General features: G+C 44.8%; 1 protein-coding gene across 5 annotated transcripts in view; it reads right to left on the bottom strand.

The window, feature by feature from the left end:
* Positions 1 to 23,135, bottom strand: part of sfl (N-deacetylase and N-sulfotransferase sfl) — a 91,895-nt gene that overhangs the window by 31,219 nt on the left and 37,541 nt on the right. For all 5 annotated transcript variants that reach the window (XR_015538831.1, XM_087361391.1, XM_087361394.1 and 2 more), the window contains exon 2: positions 2,689 to 3,686. Coding sequence is in view for 4 of the 5 variants with exons in the window: in XM_087361391.1 (XP_087217517.1) it covers positions 2,689 to 2,930 (242 nt within the window). In the remaining variant the exon portion in view is untranslated. The remainder of the gene's footprint in view (positions 1 to 2,688; positions 3,687 to 23,135) is intronic.

Raw genomic sequence — 23,135 nt, 5'->3', positions numbered from 1 at the left:
GCGGTACGGACTGGATTCTTAAATGCTATTTAGACGAGCTTCCGCTTCGAAGGGTTAATTAATTATCAGAATAAAAATCTATTATTTCCTTAAACAGCGTTAACCAATTGATCTTTGTAACGGTGAGGCGTTGTGTTTTCTTCGCGGTACGGACTGAATTCTTAAATGCTATTTAGACGAGCTTCGGCTTCGAAGGGTTAATTAATTATCAGAATAAAAATCTATTATTTCATTAAACAGCGTTAACCAGTTGATCTTTGTAACGGTGAGGCGTTGTGTTTTCTTCGCGGTACGGACTGGATTCTTAAATGCTGTTGAGATAAGCCTTGTTCTTCCGCCGTGGTCCAATAAGCCCCAAAGAATGAGAAGGCAAGACTTCCTGGGACTCCAACACAGTAAAATTAAAATACCGTCATATGAATCACCAGCAATAAATCATCAGAAATGCAATCTGCTTGTCAGTATCACGCAAACAGGGGACTGCGGTAATAATTCTGCAAAAGTCAGACATCAAACCTGAAAATGACTCAGGATCGTGTCTAACGGCGACATTACGCCGTGGTTACAGAAACAAACTCCTAGTTCAGAAGCCACACCGATGTTCACGTGAGCGAGACGTTTTCCAGCTCGCCGAAAGACTGAGAGTTCCGGCAAGGGGGGGCACCGCGAGTACTTTGATCTCCACGTCCCCACACGCCCCCACAAGGTCGTCCTTCGCCCTCTGCGGCCCTGGATGCATCTCGTCTGCCAAGCGTCCGGTGATCCAGGCGTTTCCTTTGTTTCCGCGTTACTTTTGGTGGGAAGGGTCGCACTGCTTCCTTCCCAGCCCCTTCCAGTTCATCTTCTCACCCAACACCACACACACACTCAAAAGCCCCATTATGCAACTCGGAAAGAAGGCGTTTCCCGTGAACACAATCGATTTTCACAGGAAGTTCGAACTGCTGTGTTTACGAACCCACAGTCATCGTGCGTTAAAAAATCTAGCGATGAACGCTGTGATCTGAACAATATTTCGCCAAACCCAAACCAGCGATAACTAGGGCATCATCCGTCTCCACTCGCCACTCTCACTATTTATTATTTCAAAACACAATGGACAGTCACAGAATCCTTGAGAAACACGTACTAAGCGTTCCAAATACATCGGCCTGCCTCCGCAAAAATTTTATTTTCTTTATATACGAGGTGCGATCGGAAAGTTTCCAGACTGTGTCAATAGAGGGCGAACCGGATGTAGTACGAGCTTCTGCCGCTAGGGGGTGCGGCCTACATTCATAGTGAATCAGTGTGCCAGCCGGCATCATCGAATTAGCATTTGTTTCTTAGTTACGGGCGTTTTGGTAGTGCATTACACCGACCCTCCTGCGATTTCGGAATGGCGTGTGCATCAAATTTTGCCAAAGACTCGCCAAAACGGCTACGGAAACCTATAAAATGCTAAAGCAAGCATTTGGGGAGTCCGCAAACTTTTGTGTGGCATTCACGTTTTAAAAATGGCCGAACCTCTGTCGATGATGACGAGCGTTCTGGACGACCATCTTCGAGCACAACGCCCGAAAATGTTGCCATTCACGAAGATCGACGTCGTACCATCAACGACTTGTGCGACATTGTTGGGATAGGCTATGGGACCTGTCAGCTGATTCTAAAGGAAGAACTCCACATGCGACGCCAAGGCTCCTGTCTGAGGACCAGAAGCAGAATCGACTTGACTTCTCGTTTGTCAGGAGCTCAAAGATCTTGCAAGAACCGACCCCAACTTCCTTTCTAAGCTCCGTGTGACTTCTTCCTCTTCCCAAAGATGAAAATTCAGCTAAAGGGAAGGAGATTTGAGACGATAGAAGAGATTCAGGCAGAATCGCAGATGGTGCTTGACAGGCTGACAAAGAAAGATTTCCAGGGATGCTTCCAGGCTTGGCAGCGGCGCTGGGATCGTTGTGTTCACTCCCAGGGGAACTACGTCGAGGGTGATGGATGAATTTAATACCTGAGATAAGTGTACGGGTTTTTATACGCGCAGTCTTGAAACCTTCCGATCGCACCTCGTATATAATAAAGACTGACTGTTCTGTCCCTATAGTTGTTGTTGTTGTTTCCCGGCTTTACAACACTGTTTCGGGGTTTTCGCAGCCTCCTTTGTCAGGGGTTTCTTAGTCTTTTGAAGTGTGCATTTGAGTAGTGAGTGACCAACCCACTGCCTCTGCACAATTTCTACTCAATCCTGATTTTGACTACCAGAGCCATCTAGTAGTGAATCAGGAGAGACTTGGGCGAGAAATGGCCGCTGAATTTTACTTACGAAACATCTCGTAAGGTTCTTTTACATGCCGTAAATCTACGACATGGGACCTCCGGCTATTGATTTTTATCACAACTTAAAAATCCATCGACCTCGGCCGAGTTTGAACCCGCGAACCTTGGGTCCAGTGTCTCATATAAGACAGGATTATCTTTCCGTCTGAAGCCATGTTATAGCTCCAAAAACTACTAAACGGATTTATATTAAATTTGATATTCCGCGGTCTGTACTAATCGTAGTCAACGTCTCGCCGTAAAGATCGGAATAGGGAGACGAGAGTACGGGAATTTCGTAGTCGTATGTTGGCAACAGAGACAGACGGATTCATCATCTGATGTCCAAGAGTCACAGAAGGCATGCTCAACGGTACGAAGGCTGTACATTACCTGGAGAACGGAGAGCTAATGAGGTAATGCGCGTAGCAGAAGATGGACACGATAGTCAGCAGTAACAGCGCCACCACGCATCGCTTCACGGTCCCTTGCCTGACCATAATGCACCACGGCCTCTTGGATGCAAGATGGCGTCGCACTCGCAGGCCTACCAATCCGCTGGCCCTCCTCTCCTCTAGCGGCAACAAAGGCTTGTACGATGACGTCACCACCGCCGAAGAGTTCTCTGTCACCATGGCGACGTGACTTTCCTTACAACACTACGTGATTTATGATACAAATATACGCGTTAAAATATTGTCTCAATATGAGACATGAACACTGACGTTTATTACAGGGGAAAAAAAAAACACTTCACTGACTCGAAGTATTTTCGACGAAGACTAACTTCGATTTCCTCCACCAGATGCTCCGGAAACACTTCGTTCCCATCTCCTTCTCACGACACGTGGCATTAATTCGCATTTATCTGCAAACCCACTTAAAACAAGCTTGAATTTATGTGCAAAATGGAATGATTAAACGATTCGAATATTAAGTTAAAATGCGTCATAAAAGTCTGGGATTCCATTTTATAGCTACCATGTGCAACGGGCGAAAAAAAAAAATATTTCGCGACTCTTCTTAATTTGTTCTCCGAAAATCAGTCAATTTGTCAACATTTACGTCATAATGAGGCGATGGCCAACATTTATATATTTATCTATCGATTTTTTTATCAGTTCGCCATTTGCTGTGTTTCCAAACTGCGGGTAAACTACACAGAATGGCAGCCATGTTGTAATGGAAGTAAGACGCAGCGCCTCTTCCGGCCAACAGAAAAGCAACTCACAATGCAGTCACAACCACAATGCATCACAACAGGCCTTCCTCTTCTGCTCCGGCTGAATCGATGATGGAAGATGGTGACGTCAGAGATCAAGCGAGACCTTCTCTCTATCTGATGGTGAGTGGTCACCAGTTTCTTAATTTAAAGATGACGTAAAGCCAGCCTGAAAAGATAAAATGTGTGTCAGATAGTTCACGAGATGAAAACATTCTTCAGAATCAACACAAAATGTTACGACGACAGATTGGATTAGCCTTCAGCGTTATTATATATGGGGGCCAGAGAATATTCCTTATGCCCGATTCAAGCCGGAAACGTCGTTTGAACCGAGTAGTTTCAATTTCGGTGGGTATAACTTCGATGATAAGGAAAGAGTTTAATTTGGACTAGTTATCAACAGTCTGATATCACTAAAGACAACCTTTTTACAAACATCTTGTCGAGTTTTTGAGAAATCGGACACAGAAAAGGAATATGCTCCAAGAGATAAAAATACCCAGTAGATTCGGAAAATGTAAGGACTCCATCTTGTATAATTCCACAGGCTTAAGGTATAATACGATATTAAAATTAATCCCAGATAAATATTCTGTGGTAATAGTACAAAGATATAAACAGCTCAGGGCAATGTAAAATTGAGGAGGGCTTCAAGTGATGACAAGAGAGTTCAATAACAAGCAATAAACTCCGCACCTGCCCTGTGATGTTAGTTGGTCCACTGCTGCCAACCTATACACATAGTTACTAACACGATTCTTCGGGGGTCCGTGGTTTCTCCGGTCAGAAAAAAAAATTCACAACGCAAAAAAGCTCAGCTATCTTTTCCTGTTAAAAGCATCAAAAACTTCTCCTTTCGTTTCCCTGTCCCAAGGGCCCCCGGGCCAGCATCAATCGGCCTTCGAGCGTTCCTACAAAAATTTCCAGCCATTTCAACCTACCTCGATCCTTCTAGATCGACCGATCGATTATCAATCCGATCCAAATTGCGATCCCAGTCTGTTGCGGACACACGTCGACATATACTTTTCGTGATTTTCCCCAGTCTGTCCCAAGTCTTGTGTGTGTGTGTGTGTGTCGCTGTTCCCGAGCTCAACTAGGCACAAGGCCGCAGGCGATCAGATGGAATGCTGGGAACACACAGGAGCTGCGGGTTGTATATACAGCAAGGCAAATCGATAGCTAAAGTAGCGACCTGTTTTGCCGACTGCACTCTGGTCTCGTGTCGTACTACCTGGACCGCAGCGGGCTCGGAGCAGCAGCCAGCCCTGAAGAAGCTGACTGTATCTCAGCTAACCAATACATTAGCCGTCTTTTATGCACTGTGTTTACGTCATAGCCAGACCAGACTACTCGATGCAACTGACACAGTTTTAACCGCGTGTTGAAATTCCGTCCCATTATAAAACGAACGTGTATGAGTTAAGTTTGTTTGGGGGAGAGGCGGGTACAATACTCTTCAGTGTCCAAGCTTCAGGTAGCAACAGTTAACGATTACGTAAAACAACCTTAAAAGTACGCAAGGCCACAGAATTCTCGTTTCACAGTAAATTCCTCCTTGAATCTTGTATCCACACGGCGTCACAACCCGAGATAACAGAATCGACAACCACAGGAAGACAAATATCTTTTATCGTCGCCTTCCCGATCTACTGAGACACGTTTTAGCATCTCCGTTGATAAGGAGTTCACTGATACGGTCAGCATAACCGACTTATTTGGAAAACGTGCACAATTAAGATTTCAAGATTATTTATGTTTCATGAAACATCTCATACGAGGTGCGATCGGAAAGTTTCAAGACTGCGCCTATAAAACCCCGTACACTTATCTCAGGTATTAAATTCATCCATCACCCTCGAAGTAGTTCCCCTGGGAGTGAACACAACGATCCCAGCGCCGCTGCCAAGCCTGCAAGCATCCCTGGAAATCTTTCTTTGTCAGCCTGTCAAGCACCATCTGCGATTCTGCCTGAATCTCTTCTATCGTCTCAAATCTCCTTCCCTTTAGCTGAATTTTCATCTTTGGGAAGAGGAAGAAGTCACACGGAGCTTAGAAAGGAAGTTGGGGTCGGTTCTTGCAAGATCTTTGAGCTCCTGACAAACGAGAAGTCGATTCTGCTTCTGGTCCTCAGACAGGATGCGTCGCATGTGGAGTTCTTCCTTTAGAATAAATCAGCTGACAGGTCCCATAGCCTATCCCAACAATGTCGCACAAGTCGTTGATGGTACGACGTCGATCTTCGTAACATTTTCGGGCGTTGTGCTCGAAGATGGTCGTCCAGAACGCTCGTCATCATCGACAGAGGTTCGGCCATTTTTAAAACGTGAATGCCACACAAAAGTTTGCGGACTCCCCAAATGTTTGCTTTAGCATTTCATAGGTTTCCGTAGCCGTTTTGGCGAGTCTTTGGCAAAATTTGATGCACACGCCATTCCGAAATCGCAGGAGGGTCGGTGTAATGCACTACCAAAACGCCCGTAACTAAGAAACAAATGCCGGCTGGCACACTGATTCACTATGAATGTAGGCCGCACCCCCTAGCGGCAGAAGCTCGTACTACATCCGGTTCACCCTCTATTGACACAGTCTGTAAACTTTCCGATCGCACCTCGTATCACCCCTTAAAAATCCATTGACCTCGGCCGGGTTTGAACCCGTGAACTTTGGGGTCCTGTGACGAGCACGCTAACCACTAGTCCACCGAGGGGAGAGAAAAATCATAATTTCCGCTTCCCGTTCATATTAACGGGTACTACTCGTTTAAAACTTCCAAGCATCTCACCTGTGAATGTTTACGGATGACGTGCGCTGAGGACCAACCAGGAATTTTGTCGCGAACTCGCGAATACGCAACTGGAGCGCCACAGAGACGCGGTGCTGTAACCAGGAACCCAGGTGCTGTTGTCCCGTCATTTGTTTCGAAGCTTCCGTGAGCTCAAAGGTCTGTTTGAACCGCCCTAAGTGCATTTACATTAAGACACCGACGTCCATAAACAAATTTCCCTCCACGTTTGAACGGCGACACTGAGGGCTGATGCTTCCACGGCTATGCAATGAAATTACTGCCGTCTAACACAGCGACATATACACTCGTACAGTAAAACACATATTGAATGACGTCTTATCACTTCAGCTCGTCATTGGGCAGTCTGAAGTAGTCGCCAAGAGCATAAACTTCCTCATTTCTGATTGAGGCACGCGATAAATATGCCATAACACTCTGATATGCTATTTCTTCAAGATGCATTTTAAAATTATCCCCAAACCACGGCTATCTCCGTTATGGGTTCGAGTGCAAAGTTACCTGAATAAGGCCCTCTTACACAGTCTATTCAATGACCCCTGAAACAAGACTGGAAAGGTAAAATTCATTTCGAAACAGACATCCGCATTCCTTTCAGATTCTGGATGCCCCTGACTGGGTATACCCAATGGTATAACGTCCATACCAAATATCATCCAAATCCGTAAAGCGGTTCTCAAATTGAATTGTTAAGACAGACCATTTCAGTCCAAAAACGCGTTCACTTCATGCACGATGTGCGAAGAGCAGAGTGTCGACGGACGGATTTTCATGAAATTTGGTATGGACTTCGTGCCATTAGGGAATACTAAGAATTCGCCTAGTTTACTTTCTTACGCTCGCCAATACCGACGCTACAGACGCTCAAATTCGTGAAGTGGGGATACGATGACGCCATTACTCACGACAATCTGCGCATGTCTGACGTAACTTCAAACCTTCACCGAGATATTCGTATTCACTTAATAACTATAAGACGGATGGACCAATTGTCATTAAATTTGGTAGATGCGTGAAGTTAGAAGACTTACAACAGAAATGTTTCACGACGTCCTGAAACTTCGCCGGACCGGATCAAAGTACCGAAGACTCTGGACATCCTTGCGTTGTGATTTGTCAAGACATAAGAACAGTTCTGAAGATGTGGCGAGAGATAAGACAAAGAAATTCCCTCTCGATGCCAAACGAGATAATCTAGAGGAGATTTCCATGCACTGGAGATTCCACTTTACTGCCTGAACCACTCCGACACTCAACAGAAATAAATCGTCTCGACGGCACAGACAGGGGCAGAGGCGGAAAGGGGAGGGACACCGACGTCTGTCTGCACGTGGTGACAGCTGAAGTTTTTGGCGCCACCACTAAAATCCATCGACCAAACCGGATCCTCACTACCACAACGAGTAAGAAACACAGGATTTCTGAGTCGAGAATCGAGCTAGGGACCTCGTTAACACGGAGCAGCAGTGATTTCAATATCCTTCAGAACGCAAAAGTCCAGCTTGGCTATTTAACAAAGTTGTATCATAAGGTAGTATATTTGCGTCATATTGTGAATTAGGTTAATATTTAATATTTTCCGTCAAATCACAATTTTAATAAGATAATAAAATATAAAATATTTAAAATATCATTTCACGTTCCGCATATAAAAAAACAATACCTTCGTTCTAATATATAAGAGTAATCTGATAAGAACATCTTCAATAAACTGCATAACATTTGTAAATGATTGTAATTCGAGTTTTAAATTTTACCAATCTAATTTATACCTGAGGACGGTTAAATATAACCGAAACATGTCGTAAGAGACGTTCCAATTTGTAAATCGATCATTCGATGCGGAACGTGAAATGATATTTAAAAATATTTTATATTTTATTATCTTATTAAAATTGTGATTTGACGGAAAATATTAAATATTAAAGTTGTATCAGTTCCCTCAGGTTATCTTATTCCGACATCTCCGGGAGGAGACGATCAGGTAAACGAGGCTGAGCTAACCCGCTCTCTGCACTACATGGCAACCGTCCGCCAGCAATGAGAGATCTGATTACGGTCCGTGTTTACTAACCAACAGCAGAATGCAAGGTCACTTAGCAACTTACCGGAGCAGTACTTCGTAGTGTAGGCTCGATAAGTCCGTGTGTCTTTGGCATATCAAGGAGCGGCAAACTGAAAGCTACTTCATGTTCCTTACGAACCGATACCCTATCTCATGTGTTTGATAAATCGTCGTCAAATTAACAAAACAACGAACAAGGCGTTAGAGAGCACTAACCCTTCGAAGCCGAAGATCGTCTGAATATTATTTATGAATTCAGTCCGTACCGCGAAGAAAACACAACGCCTCACCGTTACAAAGATCAACTGGTTAACGCTGTTTAAGGAAATAATAGATTTTTATTCTGATAATTAATTAACCCTTCGAAGCCGAAGATCGTCCAAATATTATTTAAACTTTCGGTCCGTACCGCGAAGAAAACACAACGCCTCACCGTTACTACGATCAAGTGGTTAACGCTGTTTAAGGAAATAATAGATTTTTATTCCGATAATTAATTAACCCTTCGAAGCCGAAGATCGTCTGAATATTATTTATGAACTCAGTCCGTACCGCGAAGAAAACACAACGCCTCACCGTTACGAAGATCAACTGGTTAACGCTGTTTAAGGAAATGATAGATTTTTATTCTGATAATTAATTAACCCTTCGAAGCCGAAGATCGTCTGAATATTATTTATGAATTCAGTCCGTACCGCGAAGAAAACACAACGCCTCACCGTTACGAAGATCAACTGGTTAACGCTGTTTAAGGAAATAATAGATTTTTATTCTGATAATTAATTAACCCTTCGAAGCCGAAGCTCGTCTAAATAGCATTTAAGAATCCAGTCCGTACCGCGAAGAAAACACAACGCTTCACCATTAGAAGTCGAATCAGGCGGTACCACATAAGATTTAACAAAAGAACATCCCGGTCAAAGCCTTAATTTGCATGGGACATCGCCTGTGGACATGAGACGTGTCAGAAATATCGCAAGTGTTGACCTCGCCGGGCTACCACCAGCAGCGTCTGCAAGAACCTCTGAGAACAAATTTAAAAAAAACGAGGCTAAAATCGAAAGTGAATAAGACGAATTTTGCGACGAGTAACTGATGTAAAATCCGCAACTCGAATCGAAGGTCTCGACACGGTCAATCGAACACGGCGGTTCTGACCACGTGACATTACGTCAACACCGCACAGAATTCTCCTCTTCGAAGGTCTGACCGATGTGAAGTGTATTCGGTGACCGACGTTTCGGAGGTGCTCACTCCTTCCATCATCGCCCTGATGACGGAAGCAGTTACAACCCAGAACACAGCCATGTTCAAAAAACACATCACATGCTGAATCGATGGTCATCCAGAGCGAGTGTTTTAATCGGAAGATGAGGAAATGTTCTCGACACTGCCACAGAGCGCTGGAGGAGACTTTGTACATCCCTTGTAAGGACTGACCTGGAGTAATCAGGCGTCAGAGAGACGGAGTTAGGGTCTTGAAATCTGAGACCTGGTTAATATTGAAAGGAACAGCGCACAGACCAAACAAAGACTTTTAAGTACCTCGTCGGCAGAGACCTTGAAGACTTTGGCAGAAAACACGGCTCATTCATTCTGTCGAACCCGGAGGTTCATCACCGCGTTCACACCATCCCACCACCGATCCTTATCACCAGTCATATTAATCCCGATTGGTGTCTTTGCAACAGAAGCCCGCTACATGCCCCGCCCTTCCTCCCAAGATCCTGGGAACGTCTCGAGAAGATCTTTTCGCCGCCGCGTTTATTAGCAGAATAAAAACACGAAGACCGAGAGACGCGGAGAGATAAATCGAAGACGGATAAGAGCTTTACACAGAACAGGTTCGTGTGTGTGTGGAATGTTCCTTCAACCCACACAGGTATGCGACGTGATGGCTTCACTCTAGCGCCAAACCCACATCAAAAACCGGTCGGGATGAACCCCCCCCCCCCCCCCCCAACCCAAAGGTTCATTACCGTCAACCTTCACGGCCTCTGGAGCCAGCAGAATCCAGATGGCCCCATTTAAACCATTAACTTCCCCCCATAAACAGCTTCGTTCTCAAACCTCGGCCGTTCTCCCTCAACGCGTTCGCTTTTAAAGCCTCCCCCATGCGTGCTACATATCCAGCCAGTCTCTAAGGTTCATTGGCTTGGAGCACCTCCGTCTCCCGTCACTTCGCCCCTCTCTCAGATCCAAATATTCCTCTCAGCGCCCTCAGGACGCGCCCATCCCTTCAGACAAAGATGGCGACGATTCCCGGAAATTTTGGGGAAGAACTGAGGACGACCACGAAGAAAGTCACGGCGTCCGGGCCAAGATTCGAACCTGGGACCGCCGCTAAATGCCAGAAAGAAAGAAAGCGAGAGAGACATAACCTCAGCACTTGGGACAGCGTCGTAAAATAACGGAGATTCGTCCAAACCACACGACCGATCCTACTGCAGGCCTCGTGCCAGACAACGCGTGACGTCACTTGAAGGATAACATTAAGATGCGGCCAACGGAATGCGGCGCGGACTGGGATCAGAAAGGAAACGGCTGTGGAAGCGATAATGAGCCGTCAGGGGAATTTGAGTACTAAATTCGAAAGTGTTACGAACTCAATTGGAGCACATACTTCTTGAGAATATAACAGTACGCGCAGGTAGACAAGACGTCTAATGAATTTTGATGCATAAAAAGTTTTTTGAGTCGACTGAGTCAAATCCACAACAACAAAAAACTCCACGCCCCCCCAATTTTTTTTAATATTATCCTCCCATCTGCGCCTCGCAGCTGTGCAACTACGAGTGAATAATAGAAAATATGCAATGACGTCACAGATCTTCGTTCTTCACAACCCGAAAGTCAAAATAACTCGGTGTCTGCGGTCCTGTTTAGGTCAAAACACGAAGCATCTCGCACTTATCCAATTAATCGATAATAATCGCAATGATTATTATCGATTAATACTTCATGGGGTATGTGGTTACTTAGAACTGATGTTATGAGCGATGATACAAAATGGCGGAACAAATTATGGAACGAGATGTGAACTAGAAGATAGATAACCTTAGGAGTTGATACGCGACGTTTAATAACCAACGAACAGACGAAACGGAGATGTCGCTGTGCACTTCAAAGGCGCGTTCGGAACCCTAAGGACTGGGCGGGTTGTCATGACGACAGATATCGGGAAGTTTTGCAATTTGGGTGAAAAATCAGGAAGGAGACAGCAGCAGGCCGTTTTTTTTAAAAAAAAAAATTCGCACAGAAAAAATTAGACGCGCGTTTCAGGCCAACACAAATCTCGCGGTTTACGAGATAATGAGTCATACGCCGTCTCTTTCGAGATCAGACATGAGCACGCTCATAAAGTGGTAACAATCGATTAGCAATCGAACAGCCACGGCAACTTCGAGCAGTTTGGCTTCAGAGCCACGTCGTGCGGACGGAGGCCAGACGCGTCTCGCCACAGAATGCGCTTTTGTGGAGTCTGTAATTGCTTCAAGGTCCTCGCATTTCCTCCGCCTGTTCACTCAGATCTTGAACTTCTATTCACGCGCGACAGAATTAGCAGCGAACAGACCGATCGCCTCGCCTCGCGGCCGAACACAACCGAACTGACCACTCGCGAAACAAAACAGCACGTAACAAAATAAACTTCAACTTTCAATGCATTTGTGAACTGGACAAGTCAATTTTCATCGCTAAATATAAAATTAGATCGCAGTCCTTCTTCATAAGCTGACAGTCGCTCAACTAGTCAATAAATTCCGTCTTTTACTGATCCTAAATGGTCTAGCGGTTAGAACGCTGGCCTTGTAATCCTGGGGTCTCGGGTTCGATTCCCGGCGGTGCCCAAATTTATAACTTGTGTTGGGCAAGGCCGTGGTCTAGGCAACACGGAGTTTTCCTCCGTGGCATCCCAACAATTACTCCATTCACACACAGAAGAAGGCAATGGCAAACCACTTCTGGATCATCTGCCAAGAACGTATATGAACAGGTCCCAGTCCGAGAAAAGGATGGAAGGATCCTGTTCACATGGACCTGTCGTCAGACAGAACACTAAAAAAATGGTAATCACCGCGTTCACAGAAACCCGCGAGCAAGCTAAGGCCTTCCAAGTGACGTTTTCTCTAAGCATAAAAACTAAAATTAAAATAATAACGCTGAATCAATCACTGGCATTACATCAAGACAGCATTTAAATTTGTCAGAGGCATGAACGAGTGAGTGCCCACGTCCTGTCCAAAGGCAGTATTTTTAAAAAAAAAAATAATGGCGAGATTAGCCACAAGCAGCTGCGTCTTCTGTAGACCCTACAGCTGTGAGACGTCCGTCGGTTCGGATGGCTCAAAGTTCATTTAATAGCGAGAATTTTCCATAAAAGTGCAGACAGTGTCACTGACCACGGAGACGAGGCTTACGTAGATCTCTGAATTCTAGTAAAAGCCCGTAAACCAAAATTGTCGTGGTTCAGTGGTACTCCACACCATCAAATAAAATGCATCGTTAGACAGTAACAGGTTCTCGCCGAGAGCGTAGCTCTCATCGGAAAGACAATAAAAATTATTACTGAATTTCTTAGGTGGGTCTTGGCTTTCATCTGTCGTGTGTCACAGCAAACACATCCAAGCCACGAGACCATTCTAATGAGAAGAAATGCTAAGCAACGACAAGCGTCTCCCTGGAGGTGAAGTTGCGTTCAAGACTGGGTCACAACACGCACTTCGTGTCTGTCGCGGTTTCAGAATTCCTTATAAGGACCGCGTTGAAATACTCTTGTACAATTTGGTACAGAGACGTTCTAACGTGCCGCCAAATAATAATTAGAGGCCCGGCTGGGGTCACGTTTCGATTGCATCTGGGATTATCCAGTTCCGAACGCCCGAAGCCGTTCAACACCGCGTTCAGAAATGCTCCACGACTGCCAAACGCACGTTCAGAATGATCATAAGGGCGTTCAACACCGCGTTCAGAAATGCTCCACGACTGCCAAACGCACGTTCAGAACGGCCATAAGGACGTTCAACACCGCGTTCAGAAATGCTCCACGACTGCCAAACGCGCGTTCAGAATGACCATAAGGACGTTCAACACCGCGTTCAGAAATGCTCCACGACTGCCAAACGCACGTTCAGAATGATCATAAGGGCGTTCAACACCGCGTTCAGAAATGCTCCACGACTGCCAAACGCACGTTCAGAATGACCATAAGGGCGTTCAACACCGCGTTCAGAAATGCTCCAAGACTGCCAAACGCACGTTCAGAACGGCCATAAGGACGTTCAACACCGCGTTCAGAAATGCTCCACGACTGCCAAACGCGCGTTCAGAAACGTCATAAGGGCGTTCAACACCGCGTTCATAAATGCTCCACGACTGCCAAACGCGCGTTCAGAAACGTCATAAGGGCGTTCAACACCACGTTCTGAACATTTCGGACTGAACTGACAGTCTGCATCCGGACCTTTGTTAAATGACACGCGACGAGATACGAAGTCACGTCGAGATTTGCGCCGACGGTCCGAAGGCCGGGCGGGCACTGTGGATGCACAACACAAAGCTTGCACGGAGCAGCCGGCAGCGGAGAGCGATCAATAGAACGGCGAAGCACATTCAGGGCGCCTCTGCCCGTGCCCAACTTCGGTTCCTCCGTGACCGACAAACTCCGTCACAGTCACGTTCCAACGGCTCCGATATCCTGGCAAATTACCAGGTAAACATCGCAACAAAGACCACGACATATTCCTCCTACCAGATCCTTCGCGATCATCCAACAAAGTTCAGAGCTCGGGCAACGAGAAGCCACACATTCGGATGTTGAGGAGACATTCAAGAAGTGCCCAGAGGAATGTGATGACAATATTAAAAAAATATATATATTTTTTGGACGGCGTGCGAAGTGACCTGGCCCAGGACTGATGTCTGTGTTGGGGGAGGTTAGCGTTCAGACCGGTCAAGGTATTAGCAGCTGCTGGCAGAGAGAAATGACGCACCCCAAGCCGGGTCAAATGACCTCAACCAATTTCCCAATAAAGCTCGTCTGACACACAAGAAAACGCTTTCACTACGAATACCATCCAGTTCCGTCAAGAGTTGTTACAGGGGTAAAGGCGGCCGGTGAGTGAAGCTGACGTTACTTCTTTAATAATGCTCTCACTGTGTAATTATCTCCATTCCCCATGCTGTTTACTTCCTGCAGAAGGGGAAACCCGCCGGGGTCCATTTCCAGACCAGGTCTGGGGTCTCCCAGTGGATGCACCAATGTCGTTCGTTAAGAAACTCACGTCCGGTTGCAGGACGGCGAAGTAGGAATGATCCACAGACGGCCGTGGCCTATTCTGAGGCCCCCCACCACCTACACTGGCGTCTGTCAAGTCACCGGAGTTTCAAGTCCCTTCGACGTCACACAGCGAACAGATGAGACTCGCCACGCCGCCACAAAGGTCAGAGTTCAGTGTGTCAGCCACACTCACCCTGGATCCATAAAACCCGCAATCCAAGAAAATTAACACAACTCACACGTAAGTGGGGGAGAGGCGTGGAGAGAAGTGGGCCTAGTCGTGGGGGGCGTCGGTTATTTAACGATACTGTATCAATTCCAGAGGTTATTCAACGTCGAAAGCTGAATCTTGTGATGAAGTATGGGGGGAGTGGAGGTTAGATTAACATTTTCTTATCGACCGGATGATTACTCGCGGCGAAACAAAAGCGTCTGGAACATCTGAGGAAAAGCTTCGGACGGTTACCTCCAGAGGAAGTCCACGGCGTTACCAGGGCAACAGCTGTTCTTCTCCGTTCAGCCCATCACGTGTTATCCGTAGCACAAAGCAAGAATCAGTGTGGCTGGGCGACTGGACATAGCGCAGTTTTGCACACACAGGATCAGAACGCGGTTAAATTTGGCTTCATTGTTCAAAGACGTAATCGTGTTAAGAATGGCGGACGCTTGTTGCCAACTTCGGTTTCCAAAACAGACGTGTGGGATTTCTCGACTGGCTGGCCAACTATCAGCTTGTCAACAAGGGCTTTGTTCCACGATGATATTTATTAATTTCTGAGAGTTAAAAGCAAAGTCTAAATATGGTAGAGTTCTTCAAGGTGAAAGATGCTTTGTAACGAGAATATAAACCAGACGAAATTTTCCGAACCTTCCCGACAGAAGCCGATGTGAACATCGAAGATCTCTCACGCCAAGAGACGTTCACGGGATCATCCAACAGCACAGGCGAGGAAATGTTTCTTCTGGGTTGTTGAGTCGTGTAGTCTGGTAGAAGCGAATAAACGTTTCAGAGGTCCTTGCTGCCTCCATCATCAGGGCGACAGCCATCTTAAGGTATAGTTTATGAGTTAGAGACAGCAAGACGGTACGTGACGCAGGCTTAAGACGACGTTTCAGGCTCGAGACACGCGGGCGCCGATCGACGCCATCTTGTCCGAAACAGAAGAATTATCAGTTTAAATTCTCCGATCAGAATCTCCTTTGAACGCGTTCATTTAAGACAAACGTCTGCCAAGAGACAAAACACGTTCGCTCCGTCTCCGTCGAAAGCGACAGCCGCGCGGGGCCAAACGATCGGTGTCTACGTCACTAGACAATTCTGCGTTCTCCACTAAATCCGTGCGAAGTTTAAAAAGACAAGGTGCCCCCTATTATATGCAAACTGGCAATTAAACGCAATTCAAGACACAAGAAGATTTCTTTAAATCCTCACTTTAAGTTCTACGAGGTGCGATCGGAAAGTTTCAAGACTGCGCGTATAAAAACCCGTACACTTATCTCGGGTATTAAATTCATCCATCACCCTCGAAGTAGTTCCCCTGGGAGTGAACACAACGATCCCAGCGCCGCTGCCAAGCCTGGAAGCATCCCTGGAAATCTTTCTTTGTCAGCCTGTCAAGCACCATCTGCGATTCTGCCTGAATCTCTTCTATCGTCTCAAATCTCCTTCCCTTTAGCTGAATTTTCATCTTTGGGAAGAGGAAGAAGTCACACGGAGCTTAGAAAGGAAGTTGGGGTCGGTTCTTGCAAGATCTTTCAGCTCCTGACAAACGAGAAGTCGATGTCGATTCTGCTTCTGGTCCTCAGACAGGATGCGTCGCATGTGGAGTTCTTCCTTTAGAATCAGCTGACAGGTCCCATAGCCTATCCCAACAATGTCGCACAAGTCGTTGATGGTACGACGTCGATCTTCGTAACATTTTCGGGCGTTGTGCTCGAAGATGGTCGTCCAGAACGCTCGTCATCATCGACAGAGGTTCGGCCATTTTTAAAACGTGAATGCCACACAAAAGTTTGCGGACTCCCCAAATGCTTGCTTTAGCATTTCATAAGTTTCCGTAGCCGTTTTGGCGAGTCTTTGGCAAAATTTGATGCACACGCCATTCCGAAATCGCAGGAGGGTCGGTGTAATGCACTACCAAAACGCCCGTAACTAAGAAACAAATGCTAATTCGATGATGCCGGCTGGCACACTGATTCACTATGAATGTAGGCCGCACCCCCTAAAGGCAGAAGCTCGTACTACATCCGGTTCGTCCTCTATTGACACAGTCTTGAAACTTTCCGATCGCACCTCGTAATTCCAGCCAGGATTTCTCATGGGGTCTCCAGGTTACATCAACCCTGACGTCCGTCACTCAATTACCAGGTTCTTCGGCGTTAGAAGTCGTCCAAGACTCGTGAACAGCGTTGAAAATGCAACTTCCATCGGGACCGTAAATTCGAATAGCCACAACCATCTATTTCGCGCCCATTTTAATATTATCCTCCATCTTCGCAAAGAACTCTCGAGTAACCTCTTCCTTCACGTGGTTTTCTTCAGTCTCCTATCACATCATCCCTCTTGGGCCCAAATATTCTCCCAATCACCATGTTCTGAGACACCCGGAATCTGTGTTCTCCCCTTCACGTCAAAGACCCCAAGTTCCACACTTTTCAGAAATCAAAAGTCAGCACGAAGTCTGGAGTTCGATTCCTGGCAGCAGCCCCTTATACAACGCCTTTTAGGGTGCAAAGCGGCCGAAACGTGAAGCTCACCACTCACCTCCATCTACTATAATTTAAAAACGCGAGGATCTATACACCCTTTCCCCCCAATTAGCCTTCAAGACCACAGTTTTCCCTGTTCCTATGGCAACAGCGTACGACCTAAACATAACGATGTCACCTTGGATGCTCGCCACGAGTGGCCAAGGTCCTTTCCTCTGTCCTCTGTCGCAGGTGGGCGTTTGAACGTCGCACCGCTGAGCCAACCCGCTGGGTAATATCCTCAAAATTCAGACAATATGAGGTGCAATCGGCAGGTTTCCAGACTGCGCGTATAAAAACCCGTACACTTATCTCAGGTATTAAATTCATCCATCACCCTCGAAGTAGTTCCCCTGGGAGTGAACACAACGATCCCAGCGCCGCTGCCAAGCCTGGAAGCATCCCTGGAAATCTTTCTTTGTCAGCCTGTCAAGCACCATCTGCGATTCTGCCTGAATCTCTTGCCAAAGACTCGCCAAAACGGCTACGGAAACCTATGAAATGCTAAAGCAAGCATTTGGGGAGTCCGCAAACTTTTGTGTGGCATTCACGTTTTAAAAATGGCCGAACCTCTGTCGATGATGACGAGCGTTCTGGACGACCATCTTCGAGCACAACGCCCGAAAATGTTACGAAGATCGACGTCGTACCATCAACGACTTGTGCGACATTGTTGGGATAGGCTATGGGACCTGTCAGCTGATTCTAAAGGAAGAACTCCACATGCGACGCCAAGGCTCCTGTCTGAGGACCAGAAGCAGAATCGACTTGACTTCTCGTTTGTCAGGAGCTCAAAGATCTTGCAAGAACCGACCCCAACTTCCTTTCTAAGCTCCGTGTAACTTCTTCCTCTTCCCAAAGATGAAAATTCAGCTAAAGGGAAGGAGATTTGAGACGATAGAAGAGATTCAGGCAGAATCGCAGATGGTGCTTGACAGGCTGACAAAGAAAGATTTCCAGGGATGCTTCCAGGCTTGGCAGCGGCGCTGGGATCGTTGTGTTCACTCCCAGGGGAACTACTTCGAGGGTGATGGATGAATTTAATACCTGAGATAAGTGTACGGGTTTTTATAGGCGCAGTCTTGATACTTTCCGATCGCACCTCGTACGTATTATATCGCTGGAAGCGAAGTGCAGGCCCCACAAGGGGTCTGACCCCCGCTTTCAAAAGTTCCACGCCGTTTCAGTCCAATGTTCTCATTTCGAGTGATGTTACGAACTCGGCGACCGACCGAGTATCACGCGGAACAAAGCGATGATGCAAGGCTGGAGTGTGTTCAAGGTCTACATTAAATCATCGGGCGATTACGATGTTTGGAGACGAAAAGTCACCCAGAAGCCATCTTCACATTCACGTCATCAGCTTCCAGCATAAGGAGGCCGATTATTGATTGCGGTAATACCGCGAAGCGAGAAGTTTTATCATCTACAAATGCGATAAAAATGGGGGCATTTGGTTGCGCGCTCTTGAATAATCTGTCCGTCAAACGAATGAACCAGCTGGGTTTTAATTCGCTGGTCCAATCTGCCACGCTAATCAACGTTTCAGTACAATGCGCGATTTGTGTCGTCAGCTGTCGATCTACGACAGTTAAAGAGCGCTTCTGTAACACGTCAGCAACTCCGCATTCTGCCCACAGAGTGCAGTTGTGTGTTTCGTATGAATCTCAAAACAAGCATCGAGCGTTATCCACTTGATTTCTGTAATGGTGAGGCGTTGTGTTTACTTCGCGGTACGGACTGAATTCTTAAATGCTATTTAGACGAGCTTCGGCTTCGAAGGGTTAATTAATTATCAGAATAAAAATCTATTATTTCCTTAAACAGCGTTAACCAGTTGACCTTTGTAACAGTGAGGCGTTGTGTTTTCTTCGTGGTACGGACTGGATTCATAAATGCTATTTAGACGAGCTTCGGCTTCGAAGGGTTAATTAATTATCAGAATAAAAATCTATTATTTCCTTAAACAGCGTTAACCAGTTGATCTTTGTAATGGTGAGGCGTTGTGTTTTCTTCGCGGTACGGACTGGATTCTTAAATGCAATTTAGACGAACTTCGGCTTCGAAGGGTTAATTAATTATCAGAATAAATTATATTATTTCCTTAAACAGCGTTAACCACTTGATCTTTGTAATGGTGAGGCGTTGTGTTTACTTCGCGGTACGGACTGAATTCTTAAATGCTATTTAGACGAGCTTCGGCTTCGAAGGGTTAATTAATTATCAGAATAAAAATCTATTATTTCCTTAAACAGCGTTAACCAGTTGATCTTTGTAACAGTGAGGCGTTGTGTTTTCTTCGTGGTACGGACTGGATTCATAAATGCTATTTAGACGAGCTTCGGCTTCGAAGGGTTAATTAATTATCAGAATAAAAATCTATTATTTCCTTAAACAGCGTTAACCAGTTGATCTTTGTAATGGTGAGGCGTTGTGTTTTCTTCGTGGTACGGACTGGATTCATAAATGCTATTTAGACGAGCTTCGGCTTCGAAGGGTTAATTAATTATCAGAATAAAAATCTATTATTTCCTTAAACAGCGTTAACCAGTTGATCTTTGTAATGGTGAGGCGTTGTGTTTTCTTCGCGGTACGGACTGGATTCTTAAATGCAATTTAGACGAACTTCGGCTTCGAAGGGTTAATTAATTATCAGAATAAATTATATTATTTCCTTAAACAGCGTTAACCACTTGATCTTTGTAATGGTGAGGCGTTGTGTTTACTTCGCGGTACGGACTGAATTCTTAAATGCTATTTAGACGAGCTTCGGCTTCGAAGGGTTAATTAATTATCAGAATAAAAATCTATTATTTCCTTAAACAGTGTTAACCAGTTGATCTTTGTAATGGTGAGGCGTTGTGTTTTCTTCGTGGTACGGACTGGATTCATAAATGCTATTTAGACGAGCTTCGGCTTCGAAGGGTTAATTAATTATCAGAATAAATTATATTATTTCCTTAAACAGCGTTAACCAGTTGATCTTTGTAACGGTGAGGCGTTGTTTTCTTCGCGGTACGGACTGAATTCTTAAATGCTATTTAGACGAGTTTCTGCTTCAAATAGTTGATCAATGATTGAATTTCTTGATTCTACAGGGATTTTTTTGCAGGTTGGCTACACTGGCAGTCTCCCATAACCTCACTTTAAGTGTGATTTTCGAAGTTTAAGCACATGTCATGACATTAATGGCCTTATGAAAGAAATAGGAGTCATTTATGATCCATAAGAATGGCGACTATTTATAGATTCGTCAAAGTTCAGCTTGAAGGTCGTGCTGTTACACAATGGGAATGAAAAATCTTCCGTTCCAGTAACACATTCTGTAGGCCTAAAAAGAATCCTATGAAAATATTGAACGAATCATCAAAAGTGTGAAGTACGAGGAACACAGGTGATTTTAAAGTCACAGCGTTGTTACTCTGTCTCCAAGGGGGATTCACTAAACACAGCTGTTTCCTCTGATTGTGGGATAGTAGAGCAAACAGAGAGTCACTATGAAACAAAAGACTGGCGAGGAAGAAATGAATTAATTCCGGGACAAATTAAAACCAAGTTCAAGCCTTTGGTTGACCCACAAAATATTCTCTTACCACCACTTCATATTAAACTAGGACTTATCAAACATTTTGTTAAAGGAATGGACAAGGAAGGAGAAGGAATCGAATATCTGAGGGGAATTTTTGCGAATCTTAGTGATGCCAAATTGAAAGAAGGGATTTTTGTCGGGCCTCAGATCAGAAAACTGTTGGACGATGGAAATTTTTGAGCCAGACTTTCTGCTAAAGAACTCGCAGCTCGGAAATCATTTTTATCTGGGGTGAAAGTTTTTCTTAGAAAGCGAAAGGAAGAAAACTACCATCAGCTTTTTAAATAAACCCATAAAAATGACATTAGTTGTAGACTAAACTTTGTACTGTATTCGGAAACGAGAAAAAGTTATCGTATCAAAATATCTTACGTGTTAGGTATTTTTCAAGATCATATTTGAAATCAGCGCCCCAAAATCGGTAGATAACACAAAAAATTGTCCATGTTACCCGGAAAAAAATGAAAAATTGTTGCCTGATAAATATGAGAATAAACAGCGATTATTTCCTTAAACAGCGTTAACCAGTTGATCTTTGTAACGGTGAGGCGTTGTGTTTTCTTCGCGGTACGGACTGGATTCTTAAATGCAATTTAGACGAGCTTTGGGCTTAAAAGAGATAAACCGGCGTTCATGAAACAAGCTCGTGGTTAAAGTACACCCTAAAACACGTTTACTTCCAAAAATTCAGGTTTGAAAGCGTTTCACATAACGTTACGCCTGTCTGTTCCTTTTCGACGAAAACAGAACGTATCATACGTATTTAAAGCGCAATCCTACCGCTGAAGAAATCGATCTATGATTTTAAACTTCTCATCTCTTGGCATCATTCTGAGATCGGCCCACTTACACTCAGATACATTTACGAAATTTGAACCAAACTCCGCAAGACGTCATCTTTATTTTAATTCATTTGTACTCTAGCGAACGTTTGTACAAGTACACTAAAATATATCTGTGCAACTTACTTTCCATGTCTATCCAAAAATGTATTTGTGGTCTCAAGTAAAATGGTCGTAAAATTTTCCGATCAAAACACAACTCGAAAGTGTTCTATAAAACGCCACAATACCAAATTTCTTTCAACATGAAGCCACGTTGTGATCATTTCTGTCATATTTTCGCAGAGAGCCACGGTGGTCTAGCGGTTAGAACGCTGGCCTTGTAATCCTGGGGTCTCGGGTTCGATTCCCGGCGGTGCCCGAATTTATAACTTGTGTTGGGCAAGGCCGTGGTCTAGGCAACACGGAGTTTTCCTCCGTGGCATCCCAACAATTACTCCATTCACTCACAGAAGAAGGCAATGGCAAACCACTTCTGGATCATCTGCCAAGAACGTATATGAACAGGTCCCAGTCCGAGAAAAGGATGGAAGGATCCTGTTCATATGGACCTGTCGTCAGACAAAACACTAAATAAACAGCTGCTAGGTCTGGAAGGACGAATTTTAATGAAGCTTGGAAAGGAAGCACACAATCTTCATTAAGAACGTGACTCGACTATGGACTTTTGAACTACGACCAAATAACTGTCTATTGTGCAGTTACGAATTTTTACTCCAATAATTTTATTCACCGTCTTTACACAAGCTTATAGATTGTTAAAATCACATAAAATTATAACATTTCAACATTTGATATTGTTACATTTTAAAATGTTGAAATGTTATAATTTTATGTGATTTTAACAATCTATAAGCTTGTGTAAAGACGGTGAATAAAATTATTGTATTGAAGAACACAAGCATGACGCAATTAAGATATAAGAATTTTTACTCATTTTAAAACCAAGAACCGAAGTCTACGCCTTCAAGCCTTGGTTCAAATCCAGATGAAGTGGCCTCGCGATGCTTTGCAACTTCAAAGGACAGGATTCCCTCATCTGCACAGAAAAGCGGTAAATTCCCCATCAAAGGGACAAAGGTCTTGGTCATAACGGCTTCGTCCATTAGTAAGCGTGGGTCAAAATGCTGTGGGAAAGGTTAGGCTGACCGGAAGCCTTTTGCGCCTCGAAAGTAAGTACAGGTAGCCCTCGATTTGCGCCGATTTTGAAACCAAAAAGTCAAAAAGTGATAAAAATATATTTTATTATTCTTTATAACGTTTCTAGTACTGATTCTTATATTAAATC

This window comes from Zootermopsis nevadensis, unplaced genomic scaffold (assembly GCF_977971745.1).
Source record: "Zootermopsis nevadensis isolate Lab colony 2312 unplaced genomic scaffold, Znev_1.0 Znev_ptg000057l, whole genome shotgun sequence".
Taxonomy (NCBI): Eukaryota; Metazoa; Arthropoda; class Insecta; order Blattodea; family Termopsidae; genus Zootermopsis; species Zootermopsis nevadensis.
The sequence above is the reverse complement of the archived record's forward strand: the minus strand, read 5'-3'. Positions and strand labels throughout refer to the sequence as shown.